This window comes from Vanellus vanellus (genome assembly GCF_965231255.1).
Source record: "Vanellus vanellus genome assembly, chromosome: 22".
NCBI lineage: Eukaryota > Metazoa > Chordata > Aves > Charadriiformes > Charadriidae > Vanellus > Vanellus vanellus.
The window spans coordinates 5,929,391-5,950,424 of NC_138927.1; the positions used below are offsets into that span (position 1 = coordinate 5,929,391).

At 52.0% G+C, this 21,034-nt stretch overlaps 2 protein-coding genes across 2 annotated transcripts; one reads left to right on the plus strand and one right to left on the minus strand.

Moving 5' to 3' along the window:
* Positions 1-7,086: 7,086 nt before the first annotated feature.
* On the plus strand, positions 7,087-11,620 carry SYNC (syncoilin, intermediate filament protein). The gene is made up of 3 exons (XM_082494118.1): positions 7,087-8,354; positions 9,663-9,787; positions 11,021-11,620. Exons 1-3 carry the CDS (start codon positions 7,107-7,109, stop codon positions 11,082-11,084), a joined length of 1,437 nt encoding a protein of 478 aa, XP_082350244.1. The 5' UTR covers positions 7,087-7,106; the 3' UTR covers positions 11,085-11,620.
* A 391-nt stretch (positions 11,621-12,011) lies between these two features.
* RBBP4 (RB binding protein 4, chromatin remodeling factor) lies at positions 12,012-20,983 on the minus strand. The gene is made up of 12 exons (XM_082494284.1): positions 20,814-20,983; positions 19,694-19,841; positions 18,881-19,026; positions 17,407-17,580; positions 16,416-16,531; positions 16,103-16,263; positions 15,854-15,980; positions 15,670-15,747; positions 14,451-14,527; positions 14,280-14,337; positions 14,073-14,183; positions 12,012-13,161 (listed from the first exon to the last, which is right to left on the minus strand). The coding sequence occupies exons 1-12, from the start codon at positions 20,827-20,829 to the stop codon at positions 13,096-13,098; spliced, it is 1,278 nt and encodes a 425-aa protein (XP_082350410.1). The 5' UTR covers positions 20,830-20,983; the 3' UTR covers positions 12,012-13,095.
* Positions 20,984-21,034: the final 51 nt, after the last annotated feature.

Here is a 21,034-nt window from a genome sequence, read left to right on the forward strand (position 1 = left end):
TCGTTTCCCCCCTTCATCCCCCTGAACCCGGACTCGAGACCTAAATGAGAGCTGAAACAGTCAGGCAACGATTTCCTGGCACCCCCCAGCCCCCCATGATCCCAGGGGAGCGGCTCCTTCCCAGGGCGAGGGCTGAGCACGCCACTGCTCTCCAGGGCTTTGCTGACCCACGTCGAGGTGAACTGCGCTGGGGAAAAGCTAATCCCCAATTAGGGCGTTTGTGTTGACTTTCCGCTGCCGGCTCCAACTTCCGAGTCATTAACCTCCAAAAAAAGATCCTGGTTTTCCCATCTTGCCCCTCCTCAGGTGGCAGCAGAACCAGTTTGAAAAGTATATTTGCACAGTTATGGGGCATTGTCCAAATATTCAGAGCGAGAGGGAGAGTATCTCTTACCCTCTGGGGAAAGCTCTCATCATGACGGGTGAGGAAAGTAGAGGAGGAAAGTGAAGAGGAAGGTCATCCTCAGCTTTCCCTCCGTTACAGTCCCAGTCCTGGCAGAGAAGGAAGGTCCAGGGGCTCCCTAAAGCACTGGCCCTTCATGCAGAGCCCCAGAAAGCTTTACCCTCTCCCCAGAGAGCCCCAGCGCCGGCAGCGTGCCGGGGTACCCAGCTGGATAACTCATTTTCCGCTTGCACGGCCAAGATGGTCACAAGGATGCCGGGCGCCTCGCGGGGAGAGCAGCCGGCTGGAGCTCAGCGAGGCCACGGCAGAGGCACACGGGAGGGGAGGCAGAGAGACGGAGAGGCCCCCATTGCCTGACCCCTGGGAGGTGACAGCCTAAATGGCACCTAAGGGTGTCAAAACACATTGGACACCGGCTGCGGCATCACGCGCTTCAGCAGCCACCAAAACTGCTGCCCCTCACGCCGGGATGGCACCGGCTCGGTGCAACCGGCGGCGTTGGGGTGTGCTCAGCCCATCCTCTGCCCCCGTTTCCTTCCCCTCATCAGGGCAGCGGGAGGGATGGCTGCTCCCTCATTACTCATTAACGCCTCCGACACTCGCAGGCGGCCGGGACAAGGTCCTCGCGCGGCCGGCCCAGCCCCGCTGAGCCCCGGGGGTGCCGCTTCCCACCCCGCTGCATCCCCAAGCAGGAGCCGCTCACTCCAAATCCCCCCTCCGCGGGGACAGGGACGGGAGACGGAGCCGCTGCTCCCCATCGCTCGCCCCAGGATATGGAAAAACCCAGCAACGAGCCCTCTCCGCCAGCGCTCGGGCAGCAGTGACCCTGCCAGCGATCGTTGGGACACGGGGACTGGTCACTGCGATGCTTAAAACCAGCGCTGCGCTCGCTGTTTGAAAAATGGGTTTTGGAAAAGGGTCCCTGGGTCGTAGATGTCATCGGAAGGGCGAAGGCAAAGGGCTCCTTGCTTGGGTGCGTTGTACGTGGAGTCGGTGATGAATAAATAGCAGCAGTTGCTCCCTGCCCAGATCCCCCGTGCTGGGAAGGGACGGCTCCGTCACGGCCTCCCCGGAGCATCGCCCATGCCTGCAGTGTCCCAGCCAGGTGGCCACGAGAGGCAGCTCCGGCTCCTGTGTGAGCGTCGGGATCCAATGCAAAGGGAAAGCCTGCGGGAAGGTCGGCCCAGCCTCGGTGCCCGATGGGCACAGGGTGCCGTGTGGGACGTCATGGACACATCGGATGATTTTGCCCCACAGGCCGGTGGCAGACACTCCATGGGGGTGGTGGTACATGGCAGCCCTGGACCTGGGGTGTGAAATCCCCCAGCACGGCCTGAGCCTGGCCGGCAGCTCCGGGAGGGAGCTGGGGCAAGAGGAGGACATCACCAAAACTGGGTGTCCATCACTGCTGCTCCAAAGGTGTCCGACCCCGTCACATCGGCCCCTGCCAGCTCCGTCGCACAAGCGCACAGGGCTGCTAATAACGGGGTCACGGCTGCTTGTTACGGGGCTGTTCGTGCACACTGAGCTGTGCACACACACGCGCACCGTGGTGGGCATTGCAGGAGCGTGGCCGAGCGCTGCTTGGGGCACCGGTAAGCCCATGGCACCGGGTGACACGCACACAGGGGCTGCTGTGGGAGCTGCCGGGACAGGCAGCCTTGACGCAAATGTTTAAAGCCCGGTGTCTGGGCTGAGCGGAGATAAAGCCGAAGGAGCCCGACACAGGCACACTGAGGGGGGCTCCGCTGCTCCATCCCTGCAGCCGGACCCCCCAGCCGTCCCCGTTTCGCTCCCCTGGCCGGGCTGACGTCTCCCTCGGGAGCAGCTACGGCAGGAACAGCGCTTTCCTCGTCCCCCGTTCTTGCGGGGCAGAGCGGGACCCAGCACCCAGATAAGCGGGAGCCGCCGGCGCCTGTGGCCTGGGGGAAGGGTTTGGCCCCATTCCCATGGAGCTCTCAAGGTCCCTGCGGGACAGACAGAGCCTTTGGGCTCCCCTTTTGTCTCTGCCCCAGCTGGGCACATGCCCATGCTGCACTCTCCTTCCTCCTCCTCCTCTTTTTCCTCCTCTTCCTCCTCCTTCTCCTCTGGTCGTCCTGGGTGACCTTGCCTGCCTCTCGCAGGATTTGCCCCGACCTTCTCTGCCCAGGCCGGTGCACGGGGAGTTTTGTGATGGGTCCAGCACCTCTGTGGTGGGTGCGTGACGAGCCCCCCCAGGTGCTGGGCCCTGGGACTCGGCTGCAGTGCTCACCCTGTGCCGGCTCCTGCAGCGGCATCCCCATGGCAGCCCTGCATCACTGCCGGCGGGGGGCACCAAGGGGACCCCCCCGGCTCTCAGCTGGGGAAACTGAGGCAGGAGGGAAAGTGAGCCAAGTTATTCCCAAATGGCCAGTGGCATTCAACCCCCCAGGCTCAGGCGGATGCCCCCATGTGCCCTCCCTGTGCAGCCATAGCCGCTTCGGCTTCATCTGGGGACCCCCTATGCTCCCGGGGCAAAGGAGCCACCTTGTGCAGGCAGGTCAGGAACTGGCACATGGTGCCACCAGCCTCTGAGCCAGCATCCGTCCCTGGAAGCGCTCCCGGCTCCAGCGATGAATCACGCTTTCCCCCTGAGATCAGATTGCAGCTCCTGAGCACGGGGGACCGAATCCGGCACCGCTTGCCCTGCCGCAGCCGGACCCCCTGTACCTGCGGCAAACAGAGCCGCGGTGACACACGTGCGGAGGGCACGGGGCTGGCAGCGTCGCCCACATTCGCCGCGGCTAAATTCCATCGGTGCTGGTGTTTGGGCGGGCTGGGTGCTCCGCGGTGCCACCAGCGTTGCCAGAGCCTCTGGCCAAGGAGGCTCCAAAGTTGGGAGAGCATCCCTGGTACCCCGAGCCTGTCCCTAAAGATTGTGGGGGGATGGAGCCCTCACACGGCCATGGTAGTGCCAAGATGGTGGTGCCAGGGTGGCAAGGCTGCGGTGCCGGCTCCGTCCCTGCCCCCGGGGCAGATCCGCCATGTGTGACGGCAAGGAAAAATCCAGCGGAAAGGGGGACAGCAGCACCAGGTCACCAGAGGGGAGGTAAAGTGACCCACAACCCCTTCAGCCGCTCGCCAGGTCTGTGCCGGGGACACCGCAGCGGCAAGGCATGGCAGCAACCGGAGCCACCACCATTTATTCTAACAGCCGGAACATTTCGCCTCACAAATACTCTCCTGCCTTTTGCTTTCCCCTCCGGCAGCACCGCCGATAACTCTCCGCCAGCTCTGTTTACTGGAGCAAAGTCCACGCCGGTTTGCAGGCGACGGCGTCTCTCCACACCAGCAGGACCCAGCGCGTGCCGTGGGCGGCCGGGCTCTGCCGAGCGCGTCGGGGTCCGGCTGCTGACACCCGAGCCAGCCGTTGCCTGGTTATATCCACAAAACAGCCCCGCGCCGGGGCCGGGGCCGGGGTATCCGCTTACGGAGCAGAGAACAGCTGAGCCTCTTCAATCCCCACCCTGCCCTTGGCAGCTCATCAGATAAACCCCGGCCGGGGCTCGGCAGCGCCGCTGCCATCGTCCCCTCCATCCCCTACAAGGGTTTGTTGGACCCAGCCCGCACGAGCCGCAGGTTGGTTTCTCCCCTTGGCAGTTTCAGCTCGAGATATATATTTATACACGCAACTTGTGCGAATTAACAGCATTCCTCTCCCATTGAGTCAAAAGTCTCGGCACAAATAGAGGCGCTTCATGGGGGAAAAAAAAAAAAGAGAGGGGAAAAAAAAAAAAAAGGTGGGTCGTGCTGAAAAAAGCAACAGGATCAAAAAAAAAAAGAAAAAAAAACCCACCCAAATCTCCCTTTTCCTTTTAAAGCACTGTTCCTGGGAGACGGACAAGCGCAGTTATTTTAAACCTGATTTCAGCAGCCCGGCGGCGAGCGAGGCATGGGCAAGGTGACGGTGAGGGTGACGTGGGGACGGGGTGGCACTGGGCGATGTCGCAAGCTGTGGTGCGTGCGTTGCTGGGCGATTTTGGGGCACGTAAGCTGGCGACTTCCTGAGCGGCGAGTGCCAACTTCCTGAGCCGCGGCGGCGGTGGCAGCGGGCAGGATCGGGCCCTGGCAGAGGTAGGCTCATTTGGCTCTAATACCAAAGGGGGGCAGCCGGGCCAAGAGGCCACTGGCCATCCCGCCAGCCCAGGCTGGGCTGTTGCACCCGTGCCAAGGCGGCAATATACCTAAAATATGCATTTTATATAAATATATGCTGGTAATATAACCGCCAAAGGGGCGGTTTAGGGTGCCGTGGGGTGGGGAGGATGGGGACAGCCACCGCGGGGACGGTGGGCAGTGAGGACAGCAGCGAGGGCAGCGTCACTGCCGGGTGCCCGGGACCGCGGCCACGGCCACCACTGGGCTCTGCAGAGAGAAACACCGTCATCTCCATCCCCGAAAGAGAGGGGAGAGGGGAGGCGGTGATGGGGCTAGGGGTGGAAGGGGAAGCGGAGGCCGCGCTCTGCCATTACTGGGGTGTTTGCAGGGCCAACCTGCGTCACCTAAAGACCCCTGACTTACTGGTATTTAATACATTAATTAATATGCTTTAATAAACACCACGGGGAGTGCATCACCGTGCCGCCCCACCCCGTGCATGGGACGAGGCCGCGGCGTTTGGCGGCCATGCACTGCATCCTCCGGTGTTTCCCCTTCCAGCCGCCCACGTCGGAGGCGAACCCCGCACAGCCCCAGGGGGCACCGCCCGGGGCCCTCCGCTGTCCCCATCCCCCCCGTGCCCTGCCAGGGACCCCGGCTGGATGGGACCCCCAAATCCCGTGAAAGAGCCCAGAGCATCGCGGGAGGGTTTGAGGCTGCACAAAGCCAATCTCCACCGTAAATCACGAGTGGGGACAGCCGGAGCGGGATGGGGGGCGGCGGGGGATGCTCCCCAGGGATGCGGGTTGGCTGCAGCCAACCCCTGCGGCTGCTTCTGCTAGGGATGCAGGCGGCTTGGCCTTCCCCGCCCTCCTCCTCCTCCTCCTCTTCCTCCTCCTCCTCCTCCTCCCCAGGGCGGAGGAAGGCAGCCGCCCACAGCTGGCACTGCAGGCGGTGGCCGGGCAAAGCGGCTGCTCCGCGGAGTCTAATTTCCAGCCCTGTTTATTAATAACCCCCCCTCACCCCATGCTAAGCCCATGTGCAGTGCAGAGCCGGAGGCATTGGGCTCCAGGGGAGGAAGGTAAGAGCCCACCCCGGGTGAGCTGGGGGGGGGAGGGAAGAGGAGAAGGGGCTGGTGTCCGCCAAAGGGGTCCCATGGGTGCGGGAGCCTTGGCGAGGTGGGGGGTGTGGGGCAGGCGGGGGGGCTGCCAAAGCCTGGGGTGCAGGGATGGGGTGGGGGGATCCAGGGTTAAGCACCCGGGGAGCATCCCTGGACCCTCCGGAGTGACCTGGGGGGGAGGGGAGGAACGGCCCCTCCGGGGTACCCCGGAGTGCTGGGGGGGGCCCTGGGATGAGGGGTGGTGTGTGGGAGCGAGCCCCCGCGCCCCGCTGCCAGGGTGGGATGGCGGTCCTCCCCTCCCGCCCTGCCGATGCAAAGCAGAGCCAAGAACTTTGAAAAATAAGCGCTGGCACCGGAGGAGAGCGAGGAAAAATGAAGAGGAGCCCTTTCCCCACCTTTCCAGGCGCTGCCCCCTCTCCAGCCGACCGGCCGTTGGGTCCGAGGCTGCGATGTGTCATCGCTGCCGAAAACTACCTTATTAGGAGAGAAAGTATCAGTGAAAATCAGTTCTTTCCCTAAAGCCGCTGCCGCGAGCCGAGGGCTGCCTGCGAGTGCCAGCCTGCGCTCATTCCTTGGGGGATGACGAGACATGAGCTCAGCGGCGTGGCCGGGAGGTGAGAGCATCCTCCCACCGATCCCACCGGCTTCAGCTCCTGGAAGCGGTAGGAAAAGCCCCGGTTCGTCCTCAAGGGTTGTCCTCTCCATCCTACCCCAAATAGCACCCGGGAGAATGTGAGACGCGAGTATTTGCTGGTGGCAGCTGCAGGTACCGGGGCTGGGGATAATGACGGGATCGGATGACTCTGCAAAGCGGAGCTCGGCGGGCTCCTGCTGCAGAAGCTGCCGCTCGCTCGGGTGCTGTGCGTGCGGTGCTTTCCTCCATCCCAGCCATGCCAGAGCCCGCCTGCGCTTTAGCAGCACATTCCCTTGCCGTGAGGTTACGCCACATTGCTAAAATCCTCACAAGTCATAGTGGAAGTGCCTGTGCCGGCGGTGCGCTGGGTGTGTGACACGCCGGGTGTGAGCTTTTGGCACGGGCACAGCAGCTCTGCTCCCGTCTCTCCGGTCACACCAGTGCCACTGGGGGAGATTGTCTGTGATGCGGTGGGCAGTTCCCATTGGCACTGGGATAGCTCTTGGTTTTGGGGTCCAGGTTTGCATCCCTCGCTCTTCCTCTGTGGGCAGTCACTTTAAGAGGGTTTTCTTCCCTCGTTTTGGCCCATGCCAAACCCGACAGTTTTAGTCCAAGTTGTCATCAGACCGTGCAAGCGCAGCCCTGCCCTGTTCTGCACAGCCCTTGGGTGACACGGGGACGGTCACAGCAGCGGGGCCGCGGCGAGAGCATCCCCCGGCTCAGCCTGCTGCAGGGCGGAGAGGAAGGGCTGAGACCTGTTACACTCATTGCTCTGTTTCACATCTCCTCTCCTTTCCAGGGACCTGATGGCAGAGCCTGAGCCCCCTCCAGAGATGCAGCTGGATGAAGCCAGAGCATCCTCCATCCCGCAGGGAGCGGCTGCAGGCGCTGCTCCGCACCCGGACCTTTCACGCAGCCCATTAGACCCAGCGGTGGGTGTGGGGGTGACACCCCTGCACGGGGGCAGCCCGGATGCCTGCCGGGAGCTGCAGGCAGACGGCGGGGACGCTTCCTTGGAGCTAAACATGCCAGGGCCCCAGCTGGATGAGGACGCAGCCAGGGCTGTGATCCCGCTGGACGTGGACGTGGCAGGAATCCCGCTGGACGTGGATGCAGATGGAGTAGGGATCCCACTGGAGGGGGATGGGGCAGGGATCCTGCTGGACACGGATGCAGGTGGGACGGGGATCCCGCTGGACATGGATGCAGATGGAGCAGGGATCCCTCTGTACATGGACACAGACGGGGCAGGGATCCCAGCCGACGCGGATGCAAACGGGGCAGGGATCCTGCTGGATATGGATGCAGAGGGGGCAGGCAGCCCCCTGGACGCGGACGGTGCGGAGCGTCAGTGCCTGACCCTCCAAGAGCTGGGGGACTACTTCCAAGAATGCATCGAAGCCGTCGAGCAGCTGGAGAAAGAGAGAGACAGCCTGATCGCGGAGCTCGGCCAGCTCCGAGAGCCGGCGCTGCAGGAGATCCGCCATGCCCACGAGGAGATCCAGGCAGCTTGCCGGCTGCTGGCCAAGGTGGAGCTGGAGAGGGACAACCTGAAGGATGAGATCCGGCAGATCAAGCAGAAGCTGTTCAAGGTGACAAAGGAGTGCGTGGCGTGCCAATACCAGCTGGAGAGCCGGCGGCACGACCTCTCCCAGCACGCTGCTTACCGGGGCGAGCTGGAGACCCAGGCTGGGCAACTCTCCGGTGAACTGTCCCAGCTGAAGGAGACCTGCGAGAAGGAAAAGGAGGTTTTGAGGCAGCGGCTGGAGACTCCGCCATGTCGGCAGGATAACCTGTACCTGCAGGAGAGCCGCCGGCTCTCCATGGAGTTCGAGAGCTTCGTGGCGGAGAGCCGGCGGGGTCTGGAGGAGCACTACGAACCCCAACTGCTGCGGCTGCTGGAGAGACGGGAGGCGGGGGCGAAGGCGCTGCAGGAGATGCAGGGGGAGATCCAGGGGATGAAGGAAGCCCTGCGGCCCTTGCAGGGGGAGGTCAGCCGGCTGCGGCTGCAGAACCGGAGCCTGGAGGAGCAGATCGTCCTCGTCAAACAGAAGCGGGATGAAGAGGTCGGGCAGTACCGGGTACGTGCCCCGGCTGGGCACCCTTCGCACCCTCTCATTTGGAGAGTGGGAGTCGTTCTTGGCAGCTGGGGGAATGTGGATGCTGAAGGTCTCACTCGTAGGGCCAAGGGGAGGAGCGGCGTGGATGAGGAGGGTCAGGAGGTGGAATATCTCCTGGTGGTTGAAGTCAAAAGCATCCCCCGCCCCGGCACGGGCCAGGCGAAGCAGCGGCCCCTGGACGAAGGGCAAACCCGAGGTTACAGGGATGCGGTGGGAAAGGGCTGGGGCTTCACCCGATTAGCTGCTGGGAAAAAAAAAAAAAAAAAGCTTTCTCCTAATTATATTCTCACTTGGGTTTGACCTGCCCCTCAGAAATGGCCGCAGCGAGCAGGGACAAGGCAGAGGGGACAGGGGGGTTCCTTCCCAGAGCGGGTCGGTGGCAGAGCTGAGCGATGCCGCGGAGCACAGCTTGGCACTGAGGTGCACTTTGCTGGGCTAAGGCACTTGGAAAAGTGGCTTTTAAAGAAAGGTGGCTTTTCTTTTGACGCCCAGCCCTGCTGGGGCAGATCCTGCCCTTCCCACTGCCAGGAGGGTCTCAACCCCCTGCGCCCGCAGCCCCGGCTGCCTCCCGAGAGGGTTATTTCTGGCTGCGCCAGGCATCGCCCCCCCTCCGCCACCTCCTCCTGAGGGACACGGCAATTCAATATCTACAAGAGCACATTTGGCAAAGAGGCTCCGCAATTAATCTCCCCCATTTCAACACTCTCTGTTCTCGGCTCGTAATCGCCGCCTCCTCCCAGCCTGGCTCTGAGCAGCTTCTCGAAGCTGGCGTGTCCCTTGCATCGCTTCTCCTCTCTGCTGAGCTGGGCACCAGGTCACCAGCGCCCGCAACACTGCTCGTCTTGGATTTCAGGGTGCTCTGTCCCTTGGAGGACAGGACTTCGGGGCATCCCTGAGGCGCCTCCATATTTTCTTTTTTCCAAATTCCTTTTTTTTATCTTCTCCTGACTCATAGGTTTATACAGCCCTGACAGCTTCTCCAAACACACACAAAGTAGTCTACGGGACAAAACCAAACACCCAAGTGAAGCTTAAGGACCCAACACATCACATCCCAGCCCAAGCTCCCACCTTTGTCATGAAACAAAGATTTTTTTTCAGAGGATTTTTAAGGTGGTGGTTGGACAGCCATCAGCCCGGCTGGGCTTTGTCCAGACCAACACCATCAACAGGCAGATTCCCCCAGGAGATCGTGGGCAGCAGCTGAGCACAGGCACTGGGACAGCCTTCCTTCCCCTGCTAATCCGCTCTCATCTTCTCCCTCCCCAGGAACAGGTTGAGGAGCTGGAAGACAGGCTGAAGGAGCTGAAGAACGGGGTGCAGCTCCAGCAGCGCAAGAATCAGGAACTGGAGGAGCTGAGGACCAGCCTCCACCGGGAACTCTCCATCTACAAGTCCGTTGGTGTCTCATCCCTGCGGTGCGGAGGGGCTGGGGAGGGGCTGGGAGGAGGAGGATGGTGGAGAAGAGGCTGATGGTCACACAGCTATGGGACACCATGATCTTTTTGCTCCTGGTTCCTGGGCATGCGGCCAGTGTGGGAGCAAGGGATCTGGTGGGGCGGCACAGTGGGAACTCCAGACCCTTTGCCATCCAGCAAATAGGGATTTGCTGGAAATCCCTGGACGCAAAGGAGGGGAGGTCGCTTCCCAAGAAGCAGGCATGGCAACGGTTTCCTTAGGAATATGTGGAAAGGAGCTGAGGTTTAGGTTTGGGAAACACCATTGTGGGTGCTCTTCAGTGAGAGAGAACTGCCTTCTGCCTATCACTCCCTACTGCTGGTTTCACTCAGGTCTTCTTTGATACACAGGATTTTTTAAAGCTCCAGAAAATGTCCGTAAGTTTGTGGATGATTTTACTCACCAAACTTGGCACTGTCATGTGATAGTCCAATCTCAGCTGTACACACTCAGCCATTTTCTGTATCTTCACTGTTACTTTAGTACTTTTTCCCCCTTCTCCACTCAAACCTCCTCATGCAAGCACACCATGGGAGGATATTCCCTACCACAAATAGGTACAGTTTTCTTTTATCCAGGTAAGACTTTAGCACGGTAAGCACAGGGGAAGAGATCTCTGTTTCAGCCTGTCGTGTCACCGGCCATTTATTAACAAGAGTAACTGCATTCACAATTCAGACCAAATCCCGACAACCCCGTCTTTGCTGCTCAGGGTCCTTCTAAGTCACGGGTCTAAATCACAGGTTTAAGCCTGGGTGCGGCACAGCGCAGTCTCTTAACTCCTGGCAATCTACAAATTGCTTTCCCGGGAAGCGACAGCGTCAATGCTTCTCGTGTATCAGGACACCTCGTTAAGTTTCACATTCGCACCGGGGACCTCAGAGTTAAGTATGGCTCTGAGCTGCCGTCTCCCACAGCTCACACCAAAAATTACATTCCCTTCTGTTAAAGCTGGTTTGTTTGCCAAGGGCTCTGGACGGGCTGGGCTAGGTCCACGCGCTCACAAGACCACGTACCGAGCCAGTTTAAGTGTTTCCTAATTATTTTTCTTCCATCCTTTTTAAAGAAATACTTTTCAGAAATAGCATCTGTCCTCCTTCCCCGTTTCCTCCAGCCAGAGTACTTTATGTAAATATTCAGTCACCTAAATTTACTTTCTACCCATACAGGGGCTGCTTAGAAATCTACGGCCACCTTTGCAAACCCGAAGAAAAAGCAGACGAGGACTGTTAAGAACGATGGACTTTTCCTCTTTGTAGCAAAAGTAAAGGACAGAGGCACCTGCAGAGGACATCTCCTCTTGCTGCTCATCCTACCCGCTGCGCAGCAGCTGCCTGAAGTCAGGAATACCAAGCGTTTGCTTGTGCGTATTTCTCAAGGTGCCGTCATCGATCGTGTAGTAAAACTGCTTTTCCACAGAGGAGCAGAGAAAATAATACTTGCACTGAACAATGGACATCTGCAAAGAATGTTTTGATGTATGTTTTGCCGTGTTTGGAAAATGTATCTTGTCTCGTTCCCTAGGTGGGTTGTATGAGCCTGCACAGAAAGGATTGTTCTGGAAGCCAGCGTTGTGGGGGGGGTTGATTTTAAAAGTTTACATGCAAGAGAAGCTTTATCCTTTTAACAGGATTTTCTTTTGTATTTCAAGGGTCTCTGCTGTATTGTGACATGCTCCACTGCGGGCCACAGAAACTAGTTTGTGGATAATAGGTTTCCACTTTATTATATAAAGTCTCACACTGAAAATAAAGGTTGGAGTTTAAGGATCCTTGTCATTCTCAAAGCTGCATCTCAAAGAGAAAATAAGAGGCCTGTGTGTCAAACCAAGGTACTCCTAAGGTATCAGACTATTTATTCCGTAGACTAACAAGAAAAAAATAGCGCTAAAGCAGATCCAAAAATCCAGACAGCAGTACACCTCAGTGCATTCTTGACTGCTTGGGGATATTAAGTACTCATTTACTCATCTCGCAAAGAAAGCATCCCCATGTTACAAACATAAGGAGTATCTATACCAGCACCCAGTCTCTCAGGACACATACAGGTAGAGACTATGCCCTTGCTTACTCCGCTTTCTGAAGAGGTACGGTTCACCCTCGAGAAAGTGGTTAATGCAGAAGGAAAACATCAGCACAAAAATCACAGAGCTACCCAGCATTTACGTAGAAAAAATTTATTCCATCTGAAGCACTTACACGCAATTAAGTCATGAGGAGCACGGAGAGTAACAGGTTGCTGGTGGAACGGGACACCCTAGTGGAAGATGTGCAGGAACTAGTGGTCAAGGACTAACTCCTAAAAAAAGTAGTTCATCCACATTTAATTTGCTTTACAGATACCAGCTACCAACGCTGTTGTAGGTTACCGGGCATGCCATCTGGGGTACATCAGTTGGTAAAAACATACACCTTTACAACTTGGTGGCCCCAAGTTTTAAAAACCATTTCACAGAAAGGAAAGAAATATATGTGAAAACACAGCTCAAGAAACACACAATAGAGCAAAAAACATGAAAGGTGAACAATGTTCTGCAAGAATAGCTAACAAATCCAAACCGCTGTTGCCCAGCAGATGGGAAAAAAGGGGCAAGGAAGGAAGGAATGAAAAAACCCAGAATTACCAGTAGAGACAAAAAATATAGAAAGGAATTTTAATTTCAGTTTAAGTTAGAATCCGCAAGTCTGTTTTGTATCTGCAGAGGCAGAAAAATCCACAAGGTACAGATTAACTAAAGGAATCTCAAGATTTTGGAGTTGTACTGAGAGGACAAGACCTTCCACACTCCATTTCTGAACTGCCAGTGGATTAACACTTGTATCATCTCCGCTGGCTCACGCATACTTTGGCAGCTCTACCAGTTTAACTTTTACTTAAATTAGGCAAAAGCCCGCAGCTGTAGCAAGCTAAAGACAGAAGAAAAAAAAAAAAAAAAAAAAAAACACAACAAAACCAAGTTTGCTCTATGTGATGAAGGCAGCTAAAATGATGAGACAGCCAGCCCTAGAGGCAAGAGGTTGCTGTAGGAAACCTGACCGAGGAGCTACAGCACAGTACCAGCTGAGTGGGGCGAAGCCCTTTTCTTCGGGAGTATTCACTGTCTGGGTTAAAAAGCCTGTTGATGGTATCTACAGAGAGATGGCTGAACACAAAGTCTACGTGTGTCTCAAAACCAGTGTTAAGTCAATATCGGGGTTGAGAGGGAAGAGAAGGAAAAAGACTAAAAACAGGAAAAGGTCATCATCTAGGATCCTTGACCTTCTGGATCCACACTTCCTTCAGGGTCTTCATCATTATATATGTTCTCCGCCTGCAAGACAGAGATGGAGGAACTGAAGAAGCATTTTGCCACCACATTAAACAGGATTCCGTCTGCTAGAACACTTCAAAAAGTTGTGGCAGTTTCATCTGTAGAAATGCATCACCCATCCCTGATCCGTTGTCCTGGTTTCTGAACCACGACATCCCTCAAGGCCATTTCAATTAAAGAAGCAATACAAACAACCTTTTTTTCGTAACAGCCGTGTCTCCAAAACATTGCATAAATACCCTGCAAGTTACTGTAACTTATGGAAATTTGCATTCTTAAAGTAGACACCACTGCAAGACTTACTTCAATTAACAGACTATTTTATATACATTTAGTAGATCCTCTACTCAGCAGCAGTGCCTTCCAAAAGAACTATACAGAAGGCTTGTAAGAACAAATCCCCTGTGAACCAATTCATAGATAAACAAAAATTAGGAGAATGCTCTAGTCAAAGGTTATTCAAACTCTAAAAGTTTGTTTTCCGAAACCTTCAACAGCTGGTAATTCAGGGTCAGCAAATCTTTCCTATTCACCTCCACCTTCAGCAGAGCATTTATGTCATTTGCAAATATTTCATTCTTTAAAACAGTAACTAACAGAAACCTCAATATCACCTTTGGTCCTCACACACGCTGTTTTCATTCAAACATAGAAGTGAAAAATATTGCTTCTACACCTGTACTTTCTTTTTTTTTTTTTTAAATCATGAGAAACACAAAACAGCTTCTGAGTATTTGTAAACCATTGTTCTGACCAGACCTGAAGTGGATTTCACTATCCCTTTGAGATTTCAGCAGTGCTACAAAGCAAGTCATGCTGAGAGCTGTAAATAAAACCAGGAATGCTGAAATCCAAGGCAGTTCAACACCATCTCTCATCTGCCACTTCCTGCACCTTCTCCAACAACTTACCATTTGCCAGACTTGCATGATATTGTCTTCTGATACAGAACAAATTACCCAGGGTTCATTTGGATTCCAGGAGAAATCGGATATCTTCGCAGTATGACCACCATGAATAAACTAGTATTGAGGGGAAAAAAAAAAGGGGGGGGAATGTTTTCAAATCGCAAAAATGAATAACAGATCAGAAGAGTCGATGAGATTCCAAAGACTTACCAACAGCTCTGGGGGACCATCCTCAGCATCTTCAGGGGACTGTTCTTCTCCAATTTTACTGTAAAAAAAAGAGAGGAAAAAGGAAAAGGTGGGCATTTGTTTGTTTGTCAAAGTGTGATGCCATTCATCACTAATATTTTGTCAGGACAATGTGACTAATTTGGGATTTACCTCAAGTCCCAAACATTTAGCCTGCGGTCAGTGCCACTGGAGGCCAATATGGTTTCATTATGGGGAGACCACTGAACCTACAGACAAGGATGAATTTAGAAAGGGAGTTAGTTTTAAGAAGCTGTAACACAATAGACATTCACAACGAACACCACTGTACTTTGTATCCCTGAAAGCTCTACGAGAATTTAAATTGATATTACCTTGAAATATGAATATGCCCAATAATAACAAACTAACACAGGAGTTCGATTTGTGAACATTCGTATACTAACAAGGCATTTCAGCACCAAAAAGGTACCACACATAACCTTTCCTCTAACAAAGACCACGTGTTATGAAGTGCAAAGCAGCTCTCAAGGGTATTAGCTGCTCTTTACCTTAATAAGGATTGCACAAATATAAACTACGGATTGCTTAAGTAGTAGGTACGGTTTATACATGAAAAGAAATCACTGTAATTAAGCTTAACTGCCCAAAAGCTCACATTTACTACTTCTGCTGGAGATAAATCTCTCCAAAACATACCACTTAATAGGATCACAGGATTAGAAAAGAACACATAATTCTGCACACTAACCTGACATTTCAAGATTCCATGTGTAATTTTATTTAGAGGTAACTACAGTCTTAACGAGTAATCCTTCTACAAAAAAATCTCTACATATTTTTCTTCTGAGTAGGGCATGAGTTGGAGATGGAAATATTTTATCTGCTAAGCACATGCTACCCGTGATGTTAAATTCTATATTTACACTACCAAAATTAGCAATTGTTCATTGTCACAGGATGTTCCGGTGATCTCCTTTAATGGGTACTGGCTAAAGCCTTCCTACAGGACCAAGCTGAGAAGATGAAAACACTGCAGCCATTTCAGTGCACCTCCCCACTTCAATCTGCCGCCATGAATAATTTACATTTACTCTGTACTGCTAGCATTTCACCCTTCTGTTGTGGTTAAAGCTCTCGATCATTTCCTCGTTACGTTCTGCCCCTGGCTTTCTGGACACTCTTATCTATACTGCAGCTCTACCCCACGCAGAGCTGTACAGCTCCGCAACAATAAGCCAGAAAATTATAAGATGAGAAAAAAGAACACGTGCGTTTTTAAGTGCAAGCACATTTCATAAAACACATAGACTGGAAAAGAATGTTTTTCATTTTTTCCAGACAGCTAAGTAGAACCAAGTCTATGTGTATTAAAGACATTTTGATATACCTGAAATATTTCATCTTTATGTGATTCAAAGGAGTGCAACTTCAGTTTAAGGTTCCTCAAGTCCCATAGAGCAACAGTCTAGGAAAAAAATATAAAACATTTTTTGTTGAAGCCACTCATATATACATCCACACTTACACATCAGAAACTCAGCAAGTACGACCCAAGTTCAAGGTAGACGTACCTTATCAGCTGATCCTGTAGCCAGGATAAACTCACTATAGGGATTGAAAGAGAGGCAGTTGACTTCAGCTGTGTGAGCATCCACTGAATGACTAGGTTTGGAGGTGTTGTTTGACCGAGTATCCCAGCTGTAAGGGGAAAACACGGAATTGAAACAAAGGTTTAGATCCCATTTCACTGAGGGACTAAGGAGCAGAAGGGAAAGCAGGAGCAACAGATGCACTGTTTCTGAAGAGGTTACCCCACTTACATCATGAGCTTCTGATCATCAGCAACAGATCCAAAAAGAGATTCGTGGAGCAGGTGCCAAGATACATCTTCCACTACTGCTGTATGGCCTGTGAAGATGGTCTTCGCATCCACCACTTTGCCTTCTTTTGGAACAGCACTAATATCCCACAAGCAAATGGTCTTTAAAAAAAGAAATTTTTTTTAAATTGCATCTTTAGACAGACATTCTATTTAACTCCCCTACCTCCTGCCCCTCAAAAACAAGACATTTGTTGACCATGCCAAGGGTCAAAAAATGCAGACTGTACCCCAGCTATATTTAAAGTACTCACATGATCATCAGAAGCACTAAGCAAATGCCCACTCAGGTTTGGGTTCCATGACAGCCCATAACCTTCCTTTTGGTGTCCACGAAGACGCAGATCGGGGTTACACTCTCCAGAAGGGTCTGTAAAATGGCAGCGTAAGAACTTCAGTGCCTAGCATCACTTCCAGCACATCCTGGAATAGCTGGCATTAAGTTTTACTGTGCTTTACCAAACTTTGCTTTGACGTTTTCAACAGGATTCCCCTCTATCCTTTTGAGCATTTCCCCCAACTGAAGAATCACCTCATTAAAACAGAATGCACTGACACAACACAGAGCAGTTTGTCCTCTTAGCTTAGGGGTTTTTTTTGGCTGGATGGCCTAGCAGTGGTCCATTCTAAATTACCACTATAGGCCTTGCTGAAGAGTCAAAGAAGCCCAGTAGCCATCTCCATGCTTTGGCATGAGTCACCTGGTCCAGCTGGATGGAGGAACAGCAGCTCATCTCAGTTCCTGCTCAAAAACCTCTTCCTAAACACTCTGCTGGTGCAATATTTTTCTTTCTCTCAACATCTCCAACTGCACTTTGAAAGTGAGAAATGCACTTCTGACCCTTATTGCCAGTCGCAGAAATAGTTACTCTGTATGATCTTGACGAGTTTATCAGTGAATGACTGTTAATATCCTTACAGGATATCAGGACAACAGCTCAGCTACTCAGCAAATCATATAGTTTCCAAAAAGCCACCTTCCACCACTCCAAATATCACCACATATGGTGACATGACAAAACTGGCAATAAAATAGCAAAAGGAAAAAAGCATACCTTTCTATCGATACATATAGGATACATACATTTAAGCTTCATATAAAATAACCTTTTACCCACTTTCCCCTAAAATCACAAGTGATATGCAACCCACAAAAGTTTTTAACCTCTTTTTCACTACATCAAGCTTTTCTTAAGTAAGGGCTGGCTGATTTCTGAAGCACACGCATAACAAAGAAGCAGACACCTGGTTTAGAAGGGTGTTTGGTGTAATCAAAGACAAGGACATCACTGGATGGCGTCTTCGTGGCGATGATACATGGGTTCTGTGGCATGTAACGTGCTCTGTTCACTTCTCCCTCGTGATTTATCTTGATTTCAATTTCAATTTTTCCACTAACTGACCCAAAGCCTCCAAACTCTGCAAATAAGAATTCAGTAGTTGTCAATAATAAGCCCATTACAGATCAAGACACAAAGACTCAAATGACTGATACTACCAAATACTTGTTTTGAAAGAACAGTCACAAGAACAACTATAAAACTGAAAGAATCCAGTTATCAAATGCTATGTTATTTTAAACATCTGTATTTGTAACATCAAAACATCAGGATTTTGACTAAGTTAAAGATCATTTCTTCCCAAAAATTTTTTACTATTTCAAATTCAACAACACAAGCCCCAAATTTATCATACCTAAAACTCTTATCTGTAAGGAAGATGTGTTGTACATTTGAAACAGATGTACTGTAACTGTACTTTCAAATACAACAAAATTCAGCATTGCAGAACGGACAAAGTTCTGCAAATAAAAATATTGCTGCACCATATTTAAGATATGGGACTGTAATACAACTCGCTAAAGCTGCCTTATCTTTATCGTTAAAGTCACAGTAACTTAGTATTTCATAAAATTGCACAACACCGTTCTGGCAAAAAGAGGGGGTTTCTGTTTGTTTTAGTTTTAAATTGAGGTACTATACTTTTGAGAAATACTGAAATATAATAGAAACAAAGTATTTATTAGACAACATTGTGTTCATGAATAACTCTCAGAAGCCCAAAGATCAAAATACTCATTGCACAATCCAGGCTTCCGGCAAAAAGAAGAGCAAACATTGGATCATTAAGGACTTTCACCAGGTAGAAAGACTGATTCAAGCAAGCAAAAATGAGAAATGTCTAACTTGGAGCAATGCTGACAGCCAACAAAGATTATAGAGAGCATCGAATTCAAGTCTGATATACTGAACAAAATACAATAATCTTTTTATCCATGAGGGGCTGGCACAACTATCAGGCAGCAGGATTCAGACAAGAGAAGAACATTTGAAATGTTACACTCCTCTGAAATGAAAATATTCTTTTACAGGAGTGACTTTCTCACTGGAAGAGTTTATATAATGCAAAAGTGATAATAAAAATACCAATAAACAGTATTCCATGAAATTCAATGTCAATTCCTGATGAGAAATAGGGAGGGGTGAGGTTTTCCCACACATGCATACTGTTGCAATAAGCCTGCCATCTGCTTTTTTATCATTAAGACATAACATACATTCAAAAATATAGTATTTGTCTACTGTTAAGTAAGGGTACCACTTAGAAATAAATTGATTAGATTAGATGTAAGATCTGAACTTCAAGGAAAGACAAATATTCTATTCAGAAGGGAAGGAAAAAATGGTTAAAAATGGTTAAAACATCTTTGGTCCCTTACCTCCTTTCTCACTATCATAGTGAGAAGCATCAAACTGTGCATCATCGTTAGGCAACTGCACACTAGCTATCACAAGATGATTTTGTTCATCTGAAGTATGGGTCCCCAGGACTAACCGGTGAATACTGAAATCTTTGCCTTCAGGTCTGCAAGGGAAAAGAGTTACATGACAAACAAAAGAAGGGGTTTACACAAATACTGAGCTGATCACAACGTTTTTTCATGACAGCTTCTAACACTAATAACACTCTTTAAAGTTATCGTTGCTCTCCTGCTCCAACAACAAACTCACTTCCTCCAGAGGAAATCACGTATCATAACTCCAGATCTCAACCTAAACTTCTTGCAGCACAACACTCTGACAGACCACTGTTCCTGTGCCTTCCTTTAAGGGACCTTAGCAGCTCCTCCCCAGCACATCTCTGAGGGTCATGAATATTCACTGCAAGGAGAACATTGTTTTGGAAGCTTAGGACAAAATGGTGGTTATACAGAAATTATATCTAGTTCTATTTTTCAGTAGTTTTTTGTTCATTAAAGGGGAGAGCGAAGCTGGAAAAAGAAAAATATTGAAAACAAATGTGTGAAAATATCTTCTCAGTAACAGAAGACATTTTCCTAAACTAAAAATGTCTGTACTGATTATCTCCGTAGTGTTCCTAGTCCTCAACTTGCTGTTGGCAAGGCAAGGGTATAAAAAGGGATTAATACACAAAGGAATCACGTACTGTCTTACTTTCACAAAAAGTGATCCTAAATTTACTATTTATTCTGCTTTAAAAAACCCAAACCAACACAAAAGGATCAGTTTACCTTGTTACATCAGGAAGCCACTGAGCAGTCAAGCTGGGCCATTCCAGAGCATGGGTCATTACCAAATCATATAAGAAGGGAGTATTCTTTTTCCATATTTTATACTCTTCATTGATCACACGTTCTTCCACCGCATCATCAAAGGCTGCTAAATTAAAAAAAAACAAAAACAAAAACAAAAACATACGATTAGCCTTTCTGAATACATTTACAACATATGCACAACACTGAGCAGGCAATTGAATAGACCCAACTACATCACACCCTGGCTTGCTGTTAGACTATTTGAGTAGTTGCTAGACAACTAAAAATCCTCTGTCGCACACGCTAATCCTTGTTTCTGGATATAAGGCTGGGAATTAATATTAAAGTATGCAAAACTTCATCATCTCAACAGAAGCAGCACAATAAAATTCTGAAACTTGCTGCCACAGGATATCGCGGAGGCAAAATCCAGAATTGTAAAGGTGTTTAAACGCGAGCGCGTGCAGCAACTGCTGTTAAACGGAGCAGGCTAGGCGCAGCCTTGAACTACCAGTTCCCAAAATCCAGTTTTTCCAAGGCTCCGTCCGTTTCTCTCACACACTTTCTCGCACCATCTGCTACCAACCTCCGCTGGAAACGGCACCCGAGCGCAGAGGGGCCTTTGGGAGCGCACCCCCGGAACGTGGCAGCGCGGCCGGTGACATCTCTTTGTCTGCACCAGGCCGGCAGCTGCCCACCCCCCCTCCCGGGGCACCCCCCGCCCCCTTACACCGGCCCACCCGGTTCCTCGGAGGATCCAACCCCCCTCCCCTCCGGGCACGGAGACAGACGGATCAAAAGGGGGTGGGGATAGGGACCAGGCCCAGGTGCAGGACCCCCACGTCCCGCCCCGGGCGGCGTCGCCACCTCGACGAGTCGGGCCTTAGGCCTCCCCGGCGGGGCCCGGCGGCAAGGGGAGGCGGCGGCGCGGCGGACCATGCCAGCGGGGACTAGCGAGGACCGGCGGGCCCCGCCCCCGCGCGCCCCCTGGCGGAGCCGCCCCCCGCTCCCCTCAGACCGGCCGCCCCCGCGCCTCACGGTAGGCCTGAGATGAGGAGGCCGCGCCGCGGAACCCACACGGCGCCGCGGTCCCTACCTTCCTTGTCCGCCATGGCGGGGCGGGGGGAGCGGGGCTGTTGCGGGAGGCGAGGCGGGGCGGGCTGGGCTGGGCGAGGCGAGCGGGCGGCTCCTCCGCTCCCTGCTCGGACCCCTCCGGCCGCGGCTCTATTGTTTCCTGCCCCCGCCGCCTGCCGCTCCGGCGCCGCGCACCCCTTCGCGCGCCAACGCCGGCCAATCGCTGCCCGCCGCCGGGCAGCG